General features: G+C 38.0%; 1 protein-coding gene across 2 annotated transcripts in view; it reads right to left on the bottom strand.

Moving 5' to 3' along the window:
* Nucleotides 1-21,581, bottom strand: part of GABRA3 (gamma-aminobutyric acid type A receptor subunit alpha3) — a 406,943-nt gene that overhangs the window by 8,118 nt on the left and 377,244 nt on the right. For both annotated transcript variants that reach the window (XM_037822441.1, XM_037822442.1), the window contains exons 8-9: nt 11,447-11,599; nt 3,054-3,265 (exon numbers count right to left, since the gene is read on the bottom strand). In XM_037822441.1, coding sequence (XP_037678369.1) covers nt 3,054-3,265; nt 11,447-11,599 — 365 coding nt within the window. The remainder of the gene's footprint in view (nt 1-3,053; nt 3,266-11,446; nt 11,600-21,581) is intronic.

Here is a 21,581-nt window from a genome sequence, read left to right as displayed (position 1 = left end):
ATGTTCTTTTCATCCATTCCTGTGAGGGTAGACTTGTAGTGGGTGGGACCTTTTGATTCGGTTATTTCAACCGAGATGTGACCCAGCCCACTCAAGATGGGTCTTAATCCTTTACTGGAGCCCTTTATCAGAGGATACAAGGCAGAGACATTTGGAGAGAGCAGACAGAAACACCCAGAGATGTTTGTAGAGAGCAGAATCACAACTACATAGAGGAGTATTCATAAGAGATCATATAGACAACAGATGATGCTCAAACTATCTTTTACCCCTGCTCTTTCTCAGCCCCTCCTAAAAATGATGCTTCTACCCATAGGAGGACTGGTGAAGAACTTTAATTCAACTTCAAGTAATAATTGAAAACAAACTAACATGGAACTGATGCAAAATATGTTGCAAAAAGGAGGAAAAATCAGCAGTGAAGGATTGTTGAAGAACACACCAAAGAAACATTTTGTCATGGAATACATGTAAAATATGTCAGAAATCACAAAACAAATGTGAAGAAAAATGAAACTATCACAGAAATGAAGGTAGTTCAGCAGTAAACACTGTTGAAAATAGTCAGCACCATGGAAGGCAGGCTTGAGAAAACTGAACAAAATGAAATGGAAAATAATAAAAGAGTTAAAAATTATTAGAGAATAAATAGCAGATATGGAAGACAAAATTGGTGCTTCTATGAAGAGAACTAAGATGTTTCAGGAAAGCTTTCCTGAAACAAACACATCCATGAATCTATAAGCTTAAAGGGCAACATGGTGTCCCAGAAAATTTCATACAGATTGACAAAGATTTATCCTTCACAAATAAAACATAAGTTCATATGAATCTCTAGAGAATAAAATCAAGTTTCCTATGATGTGAGAAACAATAATACTGGCTTTAGATTTCTGCACAACAACATTCAATGCTAGAATTCAGTATAGCAATCAATGTCTACAGGGTCATCAGAAAAAGAGTGTGGGCCACAAATCATATAACTATCATTCAAGTATAAACAGATAATTTCACACATGCAAGATAGTAGGAAATATGGTTCTTAAAACAACTCCTGGAGTGTAACCCCAAGGTAACTAAGAAATGAATGGAGAGACTGAGAAAAGGCTATTTTGAGAAGAGAAGCCATTTAAATGCAGAACTATGAAAAGTATAGGAATTACTGTTGCACAAAAGCATGCAAATACTATAAAACATGACAGTGCAGAATAAGAGTATAAGAAACAAAATTTGGGAGATGGCAGGGACTGTTAGAGAAAGAAGGTGAGAGGTTAGATAAGTATACTGATTTCCTTATATCTTGTAGTGTATGGGGGAGTCAACAATAGCTGACAAATCAATATTAGAGTGGTAAATATATTTTAAGGGTACATAGGTAACAACTAGACTATATAATAATAAAACCAATCAAAAATTCCTATGGTATAGGAGATGAAGGAAGTAGAAATACACTCATTTCCTCATAATTTATAGCAAGCAATTAATAAATTCTATCTAAATAAATAGTTAAAATCTGATCTAAAATTTTTCCAACTCACCAGTCTATACTCTATGGAATCTATCTTTCCCCCCATTTTGAAAAATCTACCTTACCTTTTCTCATCTCCGTGATTCTTCAAAAAAGACTCAAATGGCTCTGGGATCACATCTGCTAGTGTATTTGAGCATCTTTGGATAGTCTTCACCTATATCTACAGAACTGAACTCATATAAGGCAGCCTAGGGCAACACTCTTGATTTCATTGTATTCATGTTTTATTTCTGTCCATTAGAGTTTATTGTTTTTTCTTCACCTTTCTTTTCTTTCCCATCTATCCATTAATCCAACCAACATTTATTCAGATTTTACTCTGAGTCAGATGCTGGGTGTGCCGGTTTGAATGTATTGTGTCCCCCAAATGCCATTATCTTTGTGGTCTTGTGTGGGGCAGACGCTTGGGTGCTGGTTGGATTTGCTTGGAGTGTGCCCCACCCAGCTGTCGGTGATAATTTTGATGAGATGTTCCCATGGAGGCGTGGCCCCGCCCATTCGGGGTGGGCCTTGATCGGTGGAGCTATATAAATGAGCTGACTGGGGGGAGGAAAAAAGGAGTGCAGCTGGGAGTGATGTTTTGAAGAGGAGCAAGTTTGCTAGAGAGGAACGTCCTGGGAGAAAGCCGTTTTGAGGCCGGAGCTTTGGAGCAGACGCCAGCTGCCTTCCCAGCTAACAGAGGTTTTCTGGGCGCCATTGGCCATCCTCCGGTGAAGGTACCCGATTGTTGAGGTGTTACCTTGGACGTTTTGTGGCCTTAAGACTGTAACTGTGTAGCAAAATAAACTCCCGTTTTATAAAAGCCTATCCATTTCTGGTGTTTTGCATTCTGCAGCATTAGCAAACTAAGACACTGGGAAAGGATGCTGGATAGTTAGAAAAATAGGCAGACAAACACCTATCTCAAGAAGTTCACAGTCTAGTGAAGAGGCAGACAAATAACTATAATACAAATCATTGCTTTCAATATCAGGAGCACACTCCTCTCCAAGAAAAGCTAAATTTGTCTGGAGGATTCTTGAAAGGATCTATGGAAAAAGTAGCATTTCAGCTTGGTCTTGAAGAATGTGTAGGTCTTTGCCAGGCATAGAAAAGAGTTTTTAAGGTGGAGATTAAAGAATGAGTAAACATCCAGAAGGAATTACAATCACTTTAGTGTGACTGTAATGTGAATGTACTGGGAAGTGAGGAGCAGAGGTGGCCCTAGAGATTGCACTACTCTGTATTGAAGACAGAATCCACTCTCCTAAGTATCAATGGGTTCCCCTTGAGTCTAGCCATCAGACTTAGGTTTAATCCCTCACCACAAGACATCAGCCTTCCATGATACCTGCCCTCTTTACTTTGCCCCCAACCAGTACACCACATTGCCAAGAAGCACTCCAGTTGAGAACTGGATTGATGACCCCAGTAAACAGCACACAGCCCTGCCCAGTTCCTGCAGGCTGCAGGCTGCCCACTCCTGGTCCCAATACATTTCTCTCACGGGGTGCTTCCCAGCCCCTCATTTGCTGTATCTCACCTTCATCTCCAGGGCCTCAGGCACCTTCTTGCCTTCCCAAGCCCAACTCCGCTTGGTAAAGTAGTTGACAGTGGCAAATTCAATCAGCGCAGAAAATACAAAGGCATAACAGACGGCTATGAACCAGTCCATGGCCGTCGCGTATGCCACTTTAGGTAAGGAGTTTCTGGCACTGATACTCAAGGTGGTCATGGTGAGAACAGTGGTAACACCTGAGTAGAGAAAAAAATAAGAACCAGTGCCACTGGAAGACATTGAGAACACATTTGATGAGATCACCAGCTTGCTACTTAAAACGAGGAGCTTTGGCCCACTCAAAATAGCCCCTTTCAAGTACAAAAACAGAGAATGTCAAAACTGGATGGGTCCACCTAGTAACTACCCCATCCCAATGTGACAGGCATAGGAATCTCCAGAACAGTACTTATGACAGTTGTCCTCTAGCCTATGCTTAAACACTTCTAGTGAAAATTAAGTAGCTCATTCTATTGTAAGAAACTTTTTTTAAATTAGAAAACCTTACCTTATTAGCTGAAACCTGTCTTCCTCTAACTCTCAGCCCATTGATTGAACTCAGAGCTTCTTTCTATGGCCACATTGCAAAGAAAAGTCTGCTCCCTCATCTCTTGGACAGCCCTTCAGTCCTGAAAAGGGTGGCCATGGTTCCTCATGAATCTGCTCATTTCCAGACTTAACATCTCTGGTTCTTTCTCTTATTTCTCCTCTTTCCCCATCCTGATAGCCCAGAACTGAGCTTAAAACTCTGGACATGGTCTGAACACAGTAAAGTTTTCACTTCCTTTATCCTGGACACCCTTCTCCTAATAACTCAGCAAACTATTGTGGAAATTGGATCTGTGGCCACATGACACTTTGGGCCCCTATTGAGCTTCATGGACTATCAAAGCTATTCCCACATCTATTTCTTGTGAGTTTTGGCCAAACCAGAGTCTGATTTTAGACCAACTGATTGTTTGGTTGGTGGCGTTGTTCACCTAAATTAAAGATTTTCTTTCATTCGCTTTTAAATTCTATTGTTTAAAATTTTTCCTATCTTTCCAAAATTTTAAACATACCTAGTGTTGTGTTTAATAGCATGAACTTTAGAGTCAGACTAAACTAGACTAAAGTCTGGGCAATCCCACTTACTAGTAATATGATCTTGAACAAAGAGTTTTACCTCACTAAGCCTCAATTTTACCCTGTATAAAGTGAACATGGATGATATCAGGCTCAGTGATTTCTTGAGGGATTCAATGACATAATGTTTATAAAGTCCACGGCACAATACCTGGCACAGAGCAATCAATAAATAGTAGCTTCTATAATTAACATTACTATTGTTTTTGTTAACAATAGTATTGTCATAATTGTATAATTAATTATCGTCATGTAATTATAAACCCATTGTTAACAATAATATTATCATAATAGCTTTATAATTGTTAGCAATTGTATCCTAGTCTAGATGAGTGCTATACTAGCAATAAAAAGTCCTGTGTTCTGTTACTTACTTGCTTTGTATCTTGGGCAATTTCCTTAATCTTTCTGTGCCTCCAGTCTCACTGTTTATGAATAATCCCTATTGCTTTCACCCCCAGAATTTTGATAAGGATGTATAGATGCTATACCCAAAGACATCTAGACCTGAGTAAGTGGGGATGGTCAGAATAACTTTCTGAGCACTGACATGCTGAAGAGGATGGAGAATGTGAGTCTCATGAGCCTGGGTCAAGAGGGCATGGATGGAAGTCTAACGGAAGTCCTAATAGTGAGAGCTGCTATGCAGAAAAGTGAGCAGATAAGGCAGTGGCTCTGTTAATGCTACATGTGTGCTGCAGCCTCTGTAGTCTCCTCTTCCCTCTTGCCTCCTTGAACACCTTACTTTTACATTGTTATATAAATGAAAATTCAGCTTGGAAAAGACTCAATCCAATTTCAATAGTGAGACCCTAAAAGAGCACCTTTGCACAAATTAGGCAGGGGGGTCAGCAAGGCTGATGAGCAAAAACACATTTTAGGCATGACAGGAAATAGCGAAATGGCTAGTACCTATTAACAAATTACCTGATTTTATAACCTGGTAAACTGTGAATGGGCCTAAGGCTCTGATCACACAAAGCAGGGGGTATCTCATGGGGAAAGCAAGCTTCCTCAGTTATGGTTATCAATGAATGTAGTTGCCCACCCTGGCACCCTCACAGCAGTGTGCCAGTACATGAATAAAGAGAACTACCACAACAGAAGTGTTTTATGCCGTATCCCAGCAGAGATTTTTATAGCTCTATTCTCTAGGACTTAATTAGAACTGTCATCTTCTGGAGAGCTGTTAGCTAGTCGGAGCTGGTAGGATCCTCAATCAAGCATTTGGTACACTTCATGGATGGAAAAAGAGAGGCTCAGAATTTTAATAGGAGATCCAGGCCTACACCTGGGCTTCTCTTTCAGAATTTTCTATGAAGTCTTTTGGAACTGCTCAGGTATAACTGACCAACGCCCTCTTCCCTCCCCAACGTACACTCCTTCACTTCCTTTGAGCAATTCTAAAACTCTAGTATACTTGATATCATATATCTGTCCCAGCAAACCAGGAGTTGCTTCAGAGCATGGACCATGAGGAACTTGTCCATATCTCCAGCACCGAGCACAGTACTTGGCCCTCAGTGCATGTGTGATGGATGAAGCTGACTTTAATCTTCAGGCGTGGACCACAACCCATCATACTGCACTACATTTGCTCCCATCAGAGTGAATAATATTTTTTATAGTAACTATATTGTTATTATTATTTTTGATAATATAGTTCTTATTTGCTTCTTTTCTCCAATGTTACCAACTGCCTGTTGCGTGCTTTACACAGGAGTAGGTCCTAGAGACACAAAAATTAAAACATTTCAGACCATTGCACTGAAAATGAGCATGCATCCTCCCTTAGGAGAACATTGAATTAATCATGCTTTGTATACGTGCTTACCTCAGACACCACCACAAGGGTGAGCTTTTTTTGATAATTTACAGTCAGTCAGGCTTAATCCTGTTTTACAAAGCGCATTACTGAATCTGACTCAAAACCCCATAACTTCATTACAACTGCTTTCACCCAAACCTCCCAACTTTCCAACTCTGCTCCTCTATGATGAGCAAGTCACCTATATTCTCAGCCTCTTTTCTGAATGTACCCCCATCCTTTTGGTCTTAACTTAAAGCTGATTCTCCTCTTGAGTACACTGTTTCAGTTCTCAAAGGATGGTTCTTCATTTACAGTTCAAGATAAAGAACTCAAGAGGTGGGGTCCATGTCTTATTTGACAGTACTCCCTAGACCAGTTACTCTGTCACAGTTCTGTGATAAACTGTGCTCCTTTGAGACTTCTACTATCTGGTTGGCCTCTCTTTCCCTTTCATTATAAGTATCATCTGTAAAATACTTTAATCACTCAAAAAGGTCACTTTGTACCCATTTCATCCCCACTTTGGCCCTAGGTAACTACCAGTCTTCTTTCTTACAGGATTAGATTTTTCTTTCCTAGAGTTTCAAATAAATATCATACAGTGTGTACACTTTGTGTCTGGCTTCCTTCATTAAGCATAATTGTTTTGAGGTTCATTCATATTGTTGCATCTATCAAGAGTTCATTCCTTTTAATTGCTGAGTAGTATTTCATTGCATTGATAAAACATGATTTGTTTTTCCATTCACCTGTTAATGAACATTTGGATTGTTTACAATGTTTGACCATTATGATTAAAGTTTCTGTGAAAATTTACATATGAATCTCTGTGTTGGCATATGCTTTCATTTCTCTTGATAAACACCCAGGGATGAAACTGCAAGATTATATGGTAAGCATCTGTTTAACTTTATATGAGATTGCCAAAATGTTTATCAAAGTGGTTGTACCATTTAACATTTCCAGCAGCAATGTATGAAATTTCAGTTAGCATGCATTCTTCACTTATGAAAATCTAATATTAATCGGTACTTTTACATTTTCCTTGACAAAGAAAATTCTTAGAAAGCTCTATTTCCATTAATACTTACATAAATTACATTATAGAATGGTATTTTATTCTAAATATATTTTATAACCAATGAACAATCATCTATTTTATACATTCAATACTTACTTAGCATTACACCCATATTTATCATTTTCATTCTTCTTCTTTTATCCATCTTCAACCTTTCTTCTGGGAGAATTTTCCTTTTGCTTGATGAACACCCTAAATATTTCTTTAAGTGATGGACTGATGATGATGAATTTTTATTGTTTTATTATTTTTGTCTCAAAATGTCTTTATTATTTCTGTTAAAGTCAGTTGACTTTAAAATCAATGCATACTTTTCAGGCCACATTTACAATTTTTCTCTTTGGTTTTTGTTTTCAGCAGTTTAACTATAATGTGTCTCTGTTTGTATGTCTTTTAGCTTATCTTACTTGGGTTGGTAGGGCTTCTTGTAATTATGGCTTTATGTCATTCATCAGGTTTGGAGACTGCTCTGCTATTATCTCTTCAAATATTGCTCTGATACCATTTGCTCATTTCTCTACTTCTAGAACTCAAATTATATGCATGTTAAACCTTCTCTATTAATCTTATATCTTGTAAAACTCTCTCTTGTGCATTTTAATTATTTTTGTCTTTTTTGCATCTCATACTGTATATTTTCTTCCGACCTATGATCCAGTTCAGGAATTCTTCCTTCAAATGTATCTCAACCACTGAGTTTTTATATGTAGTTCTAGAATTTCCAACATGCTTACTCTCTTGTTCACATGCTTCCCCTCTATCAATTTTTCTCTTTCTATTTCCATCAATTAATTTCCATTTATCTGCTGGAATTCTCATGTTTTTACATCTGCTTAAACATATCCATAATAGCTATTTGAAGTTCTGTGTCTGATAACTCAAATATCTGGAATCCCAGTAGATCTGCATTTTAAAATTGGAGTATAATGTACATATGTCAAAATAAAATGTTTTAATTGGATAAATGTATACAATTGTATAACCACTACCCCAATCATGATATGAAACATTTCCATCACACCAGCAAATTCCCTCATATCAATTTTCAGTTAATCTACTACCCTAGAAGAAACCACTGCTTTGATCTCTAACACCACAGCTTAGTTTTGCCTGTTTTAGAATTTCATGAAGATAAAATATTGTGTGCTATTTTTGTGTCTGGTTTCTTTTGCTTAACATAATTTTTGAGGTTCATCCATATTGTTATGTGAATCTATAGTTCATTCATTTTTTTTTCCCGCTGGTTGTATGACTATATCACAGTGTGGTCATCCAAAATTAAATCAACAAATGAATATCACCCATTCATTTGTTGATTTAGTTTTGGATGACTTGTGCGTTTTGGCTTTTATGAATAAAGCTGCTATGAACAATCTTGTATAAGACTTTTTCGAATATATGTTTTCATTTCACTTGGGTATATATCTAGTAGTGGAATACCTAGATTAAAGGATAAATACATTTTTAACTTTATAAGAAATTACCAAACTGTTTTTCCAAAGTGGTTGCACCATTTTACATCCCCACCAACAGTAATATGAGAGTTCCAATTTCTCAACTTCATCAATATTTCATATTATCAGTCTTTTTACCTTTAGTCATTCCAGTGTTTGTAAAGTGATGTCTCCATGAGGTTTTAATTTGCATTCCCCTGATTAAAAATTATGTTAAGAATGTTCTCATGTGCTTATCAGTATTTGTATATATAAATTTTTTGGTGAAATATCTGTGGAAGTCTTTTATCCATTTTCTTTGTCTTTTTATTATTGAATTGTAGGAATTATTTTTTTTTTTGGATATAGATCCTATGTCAGATATATACATATATAGAATATTTTCTCTCACTCTGTAGCTTGCCTTTTCATTTTCTTAATGTTATCCTTTGATAAGCAGAAAATTTTAATTTTGATAAAATCAAATTTATTAGTTCTTTTTCTTTACTATTATTGCTTTTTTGTGCAGTAAGACACTTCTGCCTACCAAAAGTTGCAAAGATATTGCCTTATAAAGTCCTTAGAAGAAAATGTACTTTTAGCTTTTATATTTCAGCCCATGATCAATCTCAAATTAACCCTCTACAATGGTATCTCTGTCAAAAATCAAGTTTTCATATATGTGGATCTCCTTTGGGGTTCTCTATAGTGTTTCATTCATTTATTTCTCTATCCTTGTGCCAGCACCACACTGTCCTAATTACTATAGCTTTTTAATTATTCTTGATATCTTGTGGTGGTCAAGTCCCAAGTCCCTCCACTTTGTTCTTGCTCCTCTTTAGGCTATTCTTGACTCTTGTTCTTACATTAAAATTCTGCAATCACTTATGACATTCATGTTTCAGCTTGGAGTTTCTCACACTGTGCAGTTAGTGTAAATATGAACTCTAAACTCATGTGAGGCCAAGTTTGAATTAAAAAATACTTTCTTAAAGAATTATATTTCTCACATAGAGTCCAGGGCAAAATAAACTTGCTTTCTTATTGTCTTCCTGCAATGATGACTGTATTCTTGTATTGAGGGTCTAAACCTTCAATGCTATTAGATTTATGGAAAGAATCTTTGCATTAGTTTCCTATGTAACAAATTACCACAAATTTATCAGCTTAAAACAATAAAAATGTATTCTCTTACAATTCTGGAGGCAAGAAGTGTGAAATCAGTTTTAGTGGGCCAAGATCAAGAAGTCATTAGGGCTGCCCTCCCTCTAGAGGCTCTAGAGGGAGAATCCGTTTCCCTGTCTTTTCCAGTTTCTAGAACTGCATTCTGTGGATACCCTGGTTCATGACCCTTCCTCAATTTTCAAGCCAGCAGCATAGTATCTTCAAATCTCTTCTGCTTCCATCACATGGCCCTCTCCTCTGTAGTCAAATCTCTCTTTACCTCCCACTTATAAGGACCCTTGTGATTACATTGGACCCACCTGGATAACCCAGGGTCATCCCCCCCATATCAAGATCATTAACTTAAGTCTCTTTTTCCAGATAAGGTAACGTTCAAAGATACCAGGAATTAGGACCTGTTTCTCTTTGGTGGTTATTTTTCAGTCTACCACAGTCCTAGTTCTAATTATTATTTTCAGTTAAGCTCAATCCCTTTCTTATGTAACATTAAAACCCAAACTCTTGGTTACCAAGACCAGCAGTCCATCTATCCACCTTCCTGTTACAACAGTATCAGTTCATGTGATTAACACTCCAGTTTTCAGTTACTTCTTTCATTTGGGCCCTTGAATATTTCCTTTAATTTCTTATGAGTTCATATATTAACATAAAAGAATGCTTTCTATACTTTACCTAGATTTTCTAAGATTTTGTAGAGGAAGACTTTTCAGAATATATAGTTTGCTATATTTTCAAAAGGTGATGTATTTTGAACATCAGTTGTCTCCATGATAGCTTCTGCTCCCTCCATATCGCTAGAACTGTTCTTTTCAAGACCGCTCAAAACTAAGCCTATTGCCATACCCAGTAGACATTTTCTGTCTACATCTTACCTAAACGCAGTAGAATTCAACTCAGGTGACTATTCCCTGCTTCTTCAAACACTCTTCTCTCTTGCCATCCATGATATCATACCATTCTTGTTTTCTTTCTACTTTACAGGTCACTATGGCTCTTTCTGTCCTTGACCTAAAATGCTGCCTCTCTGAAACATTATTGACTGCTCCAGTACATCAAAGTACATGCCTCATAGCCATCATTGCCATGAAGGCAGTTCATGTAGCCTAAAACAGTTAATACTTATCTCCTAAAATATCTTAGTGGGAAAAACAGGCAGAAAATGTTTTACATGCTTTACTTCTCCAAGGAAGAAGTGCTAATGGTACGCAAATCTCTTCATAGACATCAGCAAACTCATATTGCAGAAAATCTCAGTGACTATAGGCACTATTGAAAATCCCTTCAAACTTTGTGCAGCTTTTACTGATTATGAGATAATTCATACTTCCAGAAAGGCTGGAGGAGGAGCAACAAAGTCAGAAGTTCACGCAATAAAAGGGTCAAATATAAAAGCCCCAGATCTACTTCCTTGCTGTCAGCTTGGTTCTCCACCACCCTTCACCAGCTCTGCCCACTAATCTCACCTCACTTTCACTGAAGCTTCAGTCTCTCCCAGCTCCTGGGGCAAACCTGGCTGAGATAGGAAGCATTTTAATAACCTTACTATTCCAACATTTTTCTTATTCCTACTTCCTTGTTAAGAATTCATTTTCCTGGAGACCCAGCACATAATGACTCAGTTATGACTGCTGGACTTAGGTGTTGCTCTCATTATCTCCAGGAATGGTTCTTCTACCTTCCTTTCCTCTATTATGCCCAAGCTTTGTAAATGTCCTTCCCCCATTCTCCATAACCCAACACTCACCAAAGACTGTGCGGGCAGGGACAGACTCTCTGTTGAGCCAGAAAGACACCTGTGACAGAATGACAGTCATGATACATGGCAAGTATGTCTGGATCACAAAGTAGCCAATTTTTCGCTTGAGATGGAAGTGGGTTGTCATGACGACATATTCTCCTGGAATGAGAATAAAATTAAGAGAATGTAGTCAAACATTGTTATATCAAGTTGGTGCCCAATTCAGTTCACAAAACTTCTCAAACTTATATTCAAGACAAGACATCCCAGCATCTCCGAAGTCCAATTAACAAGGTGTCTTTAATAATCACAAAGCAGTGTGATTTGTGTGTGTGGGTGTTAGAAGGTATGTTAACAGTGTACCAATACAGCTTGATGAGGGCAATTTTGACACCAGTTCATTCAAATAAATTAATGCTCTTATTTAAATAATAATAAAAGATAACAATCTCTCCTATGGCACTTACTATGTGATAGTCACTCACCTAGCACTTTACATTCTTTAAATATCTAATCTTCACAACAACCCTATGAGGTAGGTACTATTTTTAATCCTCATTTTACAGGTCAAGAAACTGAGGCAAAGAGAGATTCAATAACTTGCAGGCAGTCACCTAGATACTAAGAAGTGGAGCCTGAATTCAAGCCCAGATAGGTTGGCTCTACAGCTTATATTTTTTTAACCACCATACTCCACTGCTTCAATAGACTTATTTCAGTAGAACCAAAAGTTCACATAACAGAATGTAGGCTGATCCCCCAAAATAAGAGTGAACAATTATTGAGCTCTTACTATGTGCCAGGCAAGTTTCTAAGTGGTTTTTAGAGTATTAACTTTGCATCCTCACAGCAGCCCTATGAGGTACTAATTATTATCCCATGTTGCTAAATCCAGTGGTCAATTCTCAGTCTTATCAGGTTTGTCAGCAGCACTTAACAATTTGAATTTTCCTCTTTCTAGAATCATTCTTCATTGAGATTTTAGACCACTGTGCTTTGCTGGTTTCCTTCCTACCTCACTGACTACTCCTTTCCAGTCTCCTTTGCTGAGTCCTTCTTATTTCTAAACATTGGAAGCCCTCAGAGCTCAATACTTGTAACTCTTATCTTTTCTGTATTACTCACTCTTTGGCATTCTCACCCAGCCAGTGTCATTAAATAATACCTTGAATTTTGATGATTCTCAAAATTATATCTTCTGTCTGTCCTCTTCACTCAACTCTTCACTTATATCTTACCACTTGTATCTCACTTGTATCTCACCACTTGTGGATCCAATAGGTATCTTGACCTAACAAGCTCAAACCTGAGCTCTTATTTTCCTCATCCATTCATCCCTTTCCAAACTGGCTCCTCCAAAAGACTTCCCTATTTCAGTAAATGGTATACCACTCAGGTGCCCAGGCCAAAATTTTTAAAATCCTTAGTATCATCACATCATTGCTGACTTCTCACACCACTCTCTGTTTCTCTCTGCATCTCTCTCTCTCTGTGTGTGTGTGCTGCTATCTCTCTCACATGTGTGTGCACATGCACACGTATATATGTGTGCACACATATGAACAAACACATACACACATATACCCAATCAGTCATCAAACCCTGCCAGTTGTTTCTTCAAAATACTTTCATAATTTGACCACTTCTCACCACCTCTATCACTACCACCCTGGTCTAAGACACCATCATCTCTCACCTAGAATACTGTAATAGCTTTCTAACTGTATCATTGCTTCTGTCCTTGCCCCGCTTTAGTGCACTCTTAGCCCAGTATCCAGAGTGATCCTATTAAAACATAAGTCAGATCATGTGTCTCCTCTGCTCAAGACCCTCCAATGGTTCCCTAACTCTCAAAGAATAAAAGCTCAAATCCCTAAAATAGTCCACAAAGACTCATGCAATCTAACCATTCTATTACCTTCTTGTCAGAGCTTCTTATTTTTTCACCTTTCCCCCTCCACTCACATTTGGTTTTGGCATGTCTCCCAAGTGAGATAATTTCCCAGTTTCCAAACCTACTACTCCTTTATACCTAAGTCTAGGAAGCACCATCTGGTCATCCAAAGCCCAATAAACAATCCATATTGTGTGTGTATTCACACCCTAACTTGTTTATGTGAACATGAAAAATACAAGTAATCTTATTTTTAATTTAGTAAAGAATCTCATACAAAAGTGTGGCATGTTTTCCTTATCGCAACTTGAGAGTTTCTCTCTCTTTACGTCTGCTTCTTTTTCAATCGTTTCCTTTCTGTCTTTCTTCCTTCTATCTCTTCTGTGTGGGTCCATTTTTACTCCTTTTTCTCCACTTTTTCCCTTTACCCTCTCCCCCCACTAAAAAGACATTGAGGTGTGTGTGTGGGGAGAGAGGGCATGTGGGGAGAGAAGGCATATGGGAACTCTCTCTACTTCCTGTGCAACTTTTCTGTAAACCTAAAACTGCCTTAAAAATAAAGTGTATTGTTTTAAAAAAGGCATTGATGACTTATTTTTAACAACATTGGACTTTGATCAGCTTGGGCGATTTTCTCCAGTTTCAATCTTAGTCTCCAGTTCCTGAATCCCAGCCTATTAACCCTATCTGTGATCATGTGAAATATTTAATATATAAAACACATGATAAATATGTATTCATAAACTAGCTATATTTTGTGGAATGTGAAATGTAAAGCAAGCAGACTTTTTAAAAGCTTAGCAAATTAACTGTCTGTTTCAAATAACTGAATATATTTTCTTCAATTCTCTCCTTTTCTTTCCTTCTTTCCTTCTCTTTCTGTCTTGCTGTCTCTCTTCCAAAGAGGCAAGGGGAATTCTCAGTGAAAACTGGAGTTTTACTAGATTAGGAAGATTTTCCATTTCTTCCCTTGGATTGTAGGCTATCTAGGTCCAGTGTGAAATAGTCAAAGCAACAATGGAAATCAAGTTTTGCATATGTATACATATTCACAACCTAGATTGTTTCTATGGATGTAAAATTACAAGTTTAGCAAATTAATTCATTGCGTCAATTAACTGAATGTGTTTTCTTAATTACAACTCTGATATTTTGTGTCTCTGCGTATCCTCTTGTCTGCCCAAGTGAGGACTGAAGCTTTGAGCTGATTGGAAAATTTTTCTTACTTCCCCATCGGATTTCCACCCTTGTGCCCCAGCTTATTAAGCTTATTAACCACCATGTGTGCTGTATGTGAATTATTCAAGGGTACAATATAAAACATATAATGCATGTGTATTCACAAATTAGTTATTATCTATGGATCAGGAATGCAGAACATCTTACAAATTAATGCTTTACATATCTGAATATATTTTCCTAAAGTAAAGCATTATATTCCCTCCCTCCCTGTCTCTACTGATGTCTCTCTGTGTGTCTCTAATTATGAAGGATGACCCTTTGAACAGTGTCTTAGTTTGCCTGAGCTGCTATCACAAATATCACAAGCCAGTTTGGGCTTAAATTAGGGGAATTTAGAATCTCACAATTTTGTAGGCTAGAAGGCTTATTTCCTCCTAGGGTTGGCAGCTTTTTTGTGTTGGCTTGCCACAATCCTTGGGGTTCCTTGGTTTGTATCTCTGCCCCTTGTCACATGGCAATGCCCTCTCCTTTCTCACTTCTGTGACTTCTTGGTCCTCTTTATAAGGCCTCTAGCAATCTTGATTAAGTCCCACCCTCATCCACCCTCACTGGGCCACTTGAATAAAAATAACATCTTCCAGAGGTCCTATTTACAATGGGTTCACTTCTACAGGAATGAGCATTAAGATTAAAAACATGTTTTTTTCTAGGGTACATAATTCAATATACCACAAATGGTTTTGGGAAATTTTCTCTGCCTTTGCACTCCAGTCTATTAAGCTCCATCTGTGCTAAGTGTGAAATATTTGAGGATTCAATGCAGAATGCATTTGAAACTCAGCTAGTTTCTAAGATTGTGAGATGCACAAGAGGATTTTTTAAAATAACTTGGCTAATTAACTCATTAAGTGGACACACTTTCTTAAATCCGTGTTTGGTATCTTTTTCTGTCTGTTTATCTCTGTTCCTTGTACTTTATCTTCCCTCCTGTACTCTTTTAATCTCCATCTCTCTGCCTTCTCTTTGCTTTCTGTCTCTCACTGTCTCTTCTCTCATTTTTCTGCTTTGCTTTTAGTTATCTATGCCACATATCCAAAGAAATAATAAATATGATTACAATAATAATAAACTGCTATTCTATCAAGTATTTAGATTTCTAGGAAAAGAAAACCAAAATCATATATCCAAACACTCCTCCTAGAAAATTAATGAAATAATTTGTCAAGTGAGGGAGGAATGGAATCAGTTCTGAAAACAACTAGCCACAGATTTTGAGGAATTTAATTCATTCATTTAGCACATGTTTGAATCTGGAGTGAAGAGCAGGCACCCTCTTCCTGGTGGTGGAGATACTTCATGCTGAATACTGACAGCATTTAGAAGGCAAGCTGGTCATATCAAACTGAATATCTATGGATTGTGGGGTCTTTCTCTGACCCAGTTTCCCATTAGTACGTAGGACCCTAAAGATACGAACATATTCAGAATTCATACAAAAATCCCCATGATTTAGAGTCACAATGAAAAAAAAATATATATATATAGAGAGACAACAATAACATTTATATAGTTCCTAAATCAATAGTTATAAACGAGTACAGAGGAAAAGGGTTCCCTTCCTCAACTGCCCCCAAGACACCCATTTCATTTCTCCTCTCCTTAGGTAATTATTTCTTTTGCTTTCTAGAAACAGTGGCCAGGTTTCTGTCTGGGGATGATAGAAGATGAATTTGAAAATGGAAAACTTGTGTTGTCCTGGCTTTACCACTCACTAGCTATTTGGCTTTGGCCAAGTCACTTCTCCTCTTTGAGCTTCAGTTTCTTCATCTGTAAAATGAGGATCAGATAAATTAGCAGGATTGTTGAGAGGATCAGACAAGAGAATGGCTATGAAAACCACTGCTCACATGTGGGGTCCTTCATAGTATGTGATCTGATCCTCTCAGCAAACCTTTGAGGTGGATGGGTGACATTACTCCCATTTGACAGATGGGAAAACTCAGCTTCAGACTGAGTGGCAGAGCTTGAACTAGCAAGCTGGGCTCCTGACTTTTTCCAGGGCTGCACCATGCTGCTTTCTATAGGCACGAGACACATTTTGGTTACCCGACAAATAACTCCAAAAGGCTGCAACCATCAAGTGGCACATCTCCTGTGAGGAAGAGAGCTTGGTGAGTCTGCAGAGTCATTTTGCCTTAAAGATATAATAAATACTATGGCATGTTTACACGCATCAGGATAACAACATCCCACCCTTCATGCACTGTAAATGTGTTCAGCAAGCTAGGGGGCACGCCAGGGTTTTTCACCCTTGCAGGGCTGCAAGCAGGAGCCATAGCCTACCTATAGAGCTATGCAAATAGGCCCCTCTGACACAGCAAAGGCAGAGGTAGCTGGGGGCTTTCCAAGGCCTGCCCTTTGGCCTATTCTTCAGAGTAATACAACCAATCAAATACCCAATGGGAAACGAGCACGCACACATGTGCACTAGCCCATTTGTCTTCACACATATGCACGTGTGTATACATGGACCCTCACTGAGGCTCCCTCCATGCAGAAGAGAGAAGAGAAGGCAAAACTCAGGCTTGGATCAGAATAGAGAGGTGAAGGAACAGGGGAGACCAAGGGAGTAGGCCAGCCCAGACTAAGGCCCAAAGCAGTGGCCCAACTCATAGTCTGTGTGTTTGCTGCCTCACTCCCTACCCTAGCCTTTCCTTCCTTCCATCCCTCTTTCCTCCTAGGGAAAAATGAGTATGTATAACCTTCAGAAATGCTAATAGCTATGTTATGAAAAGAAGCAACTTGTTGTAGTGTCCTAATTTCACACACCACACCTCTTTCTTGGTGTTATTTTGCTTTCTGACATCCCATGCTTGCCCTTTTTACTCTTCCCCCTTCCACTTTCCTTCCTATGTTTCTCTAGCCTACCCTCTCTTACTGACCCTTTTATCCTAATCTCTTTATATTTCTTTTCTTCTTTACTTCTGAGCCCCCTTCATTCTTATCTTTTCTCCTTTAGACCTCTCTGTCATTTACCTCCCTAATCCCAATAACAACTTTTGTCCCACATCTACTGAATCTTTACTGGGTCAAGAACTATCCTAAGTATTTATGGGTAAGTGGAAAAGTTGGAAGATGAGTCAGCTTTAGTCTCTTCTACCAGAGTTCACAGTCTAGTGGGGAAGACAGATTTGTGAATCCATCATTGCCATATGATGAGATAAGCGCTCTAACAGACATGAGCAAAGCGTTGTGGGAGTTCAAAGTACCAACGGGTCTTGGAAAAGGTGGTTCAGAGAAAGCAATGTGGCTTGCGAGCTGGATTGCAAAGGATGGCCAAGAACTCTTCAGCTAAAGATACAGGAAAGGACAGTGCAACGGCCAAGGGCAATGTTTGAGGGATAACAAGGAGCTTGCTTTAGCTGGATCATGTTGTGCAAAAGAGTGGCAGGAAATGAAGCTGCACAGATAGGTGGAGGCCAGATCTTGAATGGACTGTACACCAGGCTTCCTGTCCCTGCCTGCCTGGGCTGGCTTCAGTGTTTTCAATCGGGGAGCATGAGTGGGACAGATTAGGGGCTGATGGTTTATGTAAATGAACAATCTATCTAATAGGACATTTTAAAAGCAATATTGTTCTTTCTCTTTGAGAATCACAGTCACATTGGTACACATGGAAGGGGGACAGAACTCTAACGCTTCTAAGAACTTTGTAAATGCTTTAAATACTACATGGCACTCATTTATAATTTGCAAATGTGTTGTGTGAATAGAGTCCTGCTGTTAAATGCCCTTGGTATTAATTAAAAGAGCACTTTACTTTTTTATCTGTTTACTTATTAATTTGATTAGTAATCTCTTTTCATGGGTAGATTTAAAAAAAAAGAAAGGAAAACAAAAGAAAAACACCCCCTGACTTTGCTGGAAGCCTTCACATATGTTCTCTCACTTAATCATATTATAAGGTGGTTATGACCGAGTCTCCCAAACATTATTCTAAAAAGAAACAGCTTTCTTTAACTACACAGTTTCCATGTTCTATAGCAGAGGAGAGATGGTAGTTGATTTAGTCACAGATTTTTAATAATAAAGGAAAATTATCTTTAACTTCTCTCACCCTTTCCAACATGACACATTTTGATTAACCACTACAGTTTTCACCTAAATTGTCAAAGAAGTAAACCAAAGCAAAAGTTGTGGTATTGAGAAGACAGGAGTAGGAGGCAGATTAATGGTCAATATTTCCCCCTTTCTGCATCTAGTTTTCCAATACTTCTGGTGTTGGACTTTGATAGAAGTGACTAGACTGGCTTAACTTTGAGCAAGTTGCCAATGATCTTTCTCCAGTGAAGGTATACCGATTGTTGGTGCCTTAATTTGGACATTTTCATGGCCTTCAGACTGTAACTTTGTAACCAAATAAACCCCGTTGATAAAAGCCAGTCCATTTCTGGTATTCTGCATAATGGCAGCATTAGCAAACCCAAACAGTAGTTCACTGAGCTTCCCTATAGAATGCTGTGGGAGAGCAGTGAAGTCGTGCAGCCTGGGGCAAGGGATTGCTGACTGTAGGACATACAGTTCTGTGCCCGGGACTGTGAGGAAACTGTTTCCTAAAGAAGGGGGGACATTCTTATCTGTGTAAATTAGGGAATTCCTAGGTCCTCTCTCTCATGCTCAATACAAACGTCACATGCGGAAAGGGTCAGAGAGGCCTCTATGCTTTGGCCTGGAGCTATTCTCCAAATCACTGTACGGATAAGCCCTGAAGAACACTCCCACAGGTCAATCTTCAAAGACTGAGAAAGGTGTTTTCCTTTTTATCCTTTTTTTTTTTTTGTTAGCTTCTGGCATCCAAGGAAAACTCTGTCATAACACTAGCTGGATACAAGCTTAAGAAACAGATACCACAGAGTCTAAATTCAAGTGATAACGCACTAAAACATCAAAATGTTCAGGTTTCAACAAAAGCTTACAAAACTTTCAAAGAAATGGGAGGTGATGGACCAGACAAAGGAGAAGATTAAAGCATTAGAAACCATCAATGAGGAGAACCAGACCTGGGATATTCCGCACAAAGACTTTTAAAAACTAATCCCAAAAATGCACAAAGAGCTAAAGGAAAACATGGACAAAGAACTAAAGGAAATCAGGAAAATGATAGATGAACACAAAGAGATTATTAGTAGAGAGCTGGAAACCATGAAAAGGAACCAAACAAAGCTAAAGACCATGGTGGCAGAAATTAAAAATTCCCTAGAGGGGTTTAACAGGACATAGAATCTGGCAGTAGAAAGTATCAGTGAACTTGAAGAAGAACAATTGACATAATCCAATCTGAGGAGCAGAATGAAGAAAGAATGAAGAAAACTGAACTGAGCTTAAGGAACCTGTGGGACACCAAAAAGCATATCAATGTACACATTGTGAGAGTTCCAGAAGGAGAAGAAAGAGATCAAGAGAGAAGAGGCAAACAAAATATTTTTAAAAATGGCTGAAAACTTCCCAAATTTAATGAAAGACATGAATATACACATCCAAGATACTCAACATACTCCAAACAGGATAAACCCAAACAGACTCACAGAACACCAAGTTATAATCAAATTGTTGAGTGTCAAAGATAAAGAGAGAATTTGAAGGCCATAAGTGAGAAGCCACATGTCACATACAAGGAGCCTCAATAAAATTCAGTGCCTATTTCTTATCAGAAACCATGGGGGCAAGAAGGCAGTGGGAAGACATATTTAAAGTAGTGAAAGCAAAAATTTGCCAACCAAGATTTCTGAATCTGGCAAAACTGTCTTTCAAAAATGAGGGAGGAATTAAAACATTCTCAGATAAACAAGAACTGAGGGATTTCATCACCACTGGACAAGCCCTACAAGAAATGCTGAAGGGAGTTCTGCAGGTTGAAAGAAAAGGACACTAGATAATTGATTGAAGCCACATGAAGAAATAAAGATCTCTGGTTAACAATAAAGACACAAGCAAATATAAATTCCAGTACTGTTGTATTTTTATTTGTAACTCCACTTTTTACTTCCCACAGGATCTAAAAGGCAAATGCATAAAATGTAATGATAAATAAATAGTTTGGGATGCATAATGTATAAATATGTACTTTGTAACAAGAACTACATAAAAGTGGGGGATGGATGGGTATAGGAACATAGTTTATGTATGTTATTGAAGTTAAGTTGGTATCAAAGCAAACAAAATTGTTATATATTTAGGATACTAAATTTAAGCTTCATGGTGGCCACAAAGAAAATATCAGAGATTATACAAACTCATAGAGACAGAAAGTAGAGTATGGGTTATTAGGGGAGTGGGGCAGGGGCAATAGGGAGTTAATTCAAAATAAGCATAGGGTTTCTGTTTTGGGTGAAGGAGAAGTTCTAGTAATGGATGGTGGTGAGGGCACTGCAACATTGTGAATGTGATTAATACCACTGAATGGAAAATACTCAAAAGAATGAATATCCTTGTTTGTAGGAAATGTACATAGAAGTATTATGTGTTCAAGGAGCAAGATATTTGCAACATGCTCTCAAATGTTCATAGATAGATAGATTGATAGATGGAAAGAAAGAGAGAGGAAGGAAGGAAGGGAGGGAGGGAGGGGAGGGAGGAAGAAACAGCAAAGTTGGTCAAAATGTTAAAATTTGTATATCTGGGTATCTGGGGGCTGGGGGTATGTTGGAGTTCTATATATGGCTTTGTATTATTGTATTTATGCAAATAAAAAGCTAAAAAAATATTGCTAATAAATTGCATATACATTTTATTTGGATTTTGTGCATATTTATATAATACAAAATTAAATTAAAAACGGCTTATAGAATGGTAACTATAGTATGACCCCATTTATGTAAAAAAAAATTACACAAAAATGCAAAGGAAAAGGAACTTCTTAAAGGTCGCACAGCAAAATATAAAGAAACAGCTAATGTATCAAAATCTTCTAAGATTTTTGAAGATGGTGAAATAAGAGAACATTTTAATTTTCATATTTTCCTCCTCTGCGTGGCCTGCTTTTCCAAATCAACGTGTACTTCCTGT

This window comes from Choloepus didactylus, chromosome X, assembly GCF_015220235.1.
Source record: "Choloepus didactylus isolate mChoDid1 chromosome X, mChoDid1.pri, whole genome shotgun sequence".
Lineage (NCBI taxonomy): Eukaryota > Metazoa > Chordata > Mammalia > Pilosa > Megalonychidae > Choloepus > Choloepus didactylus.
This window is presented reverse-complemented; position numbering and strand designations above follow the sequence as displayed.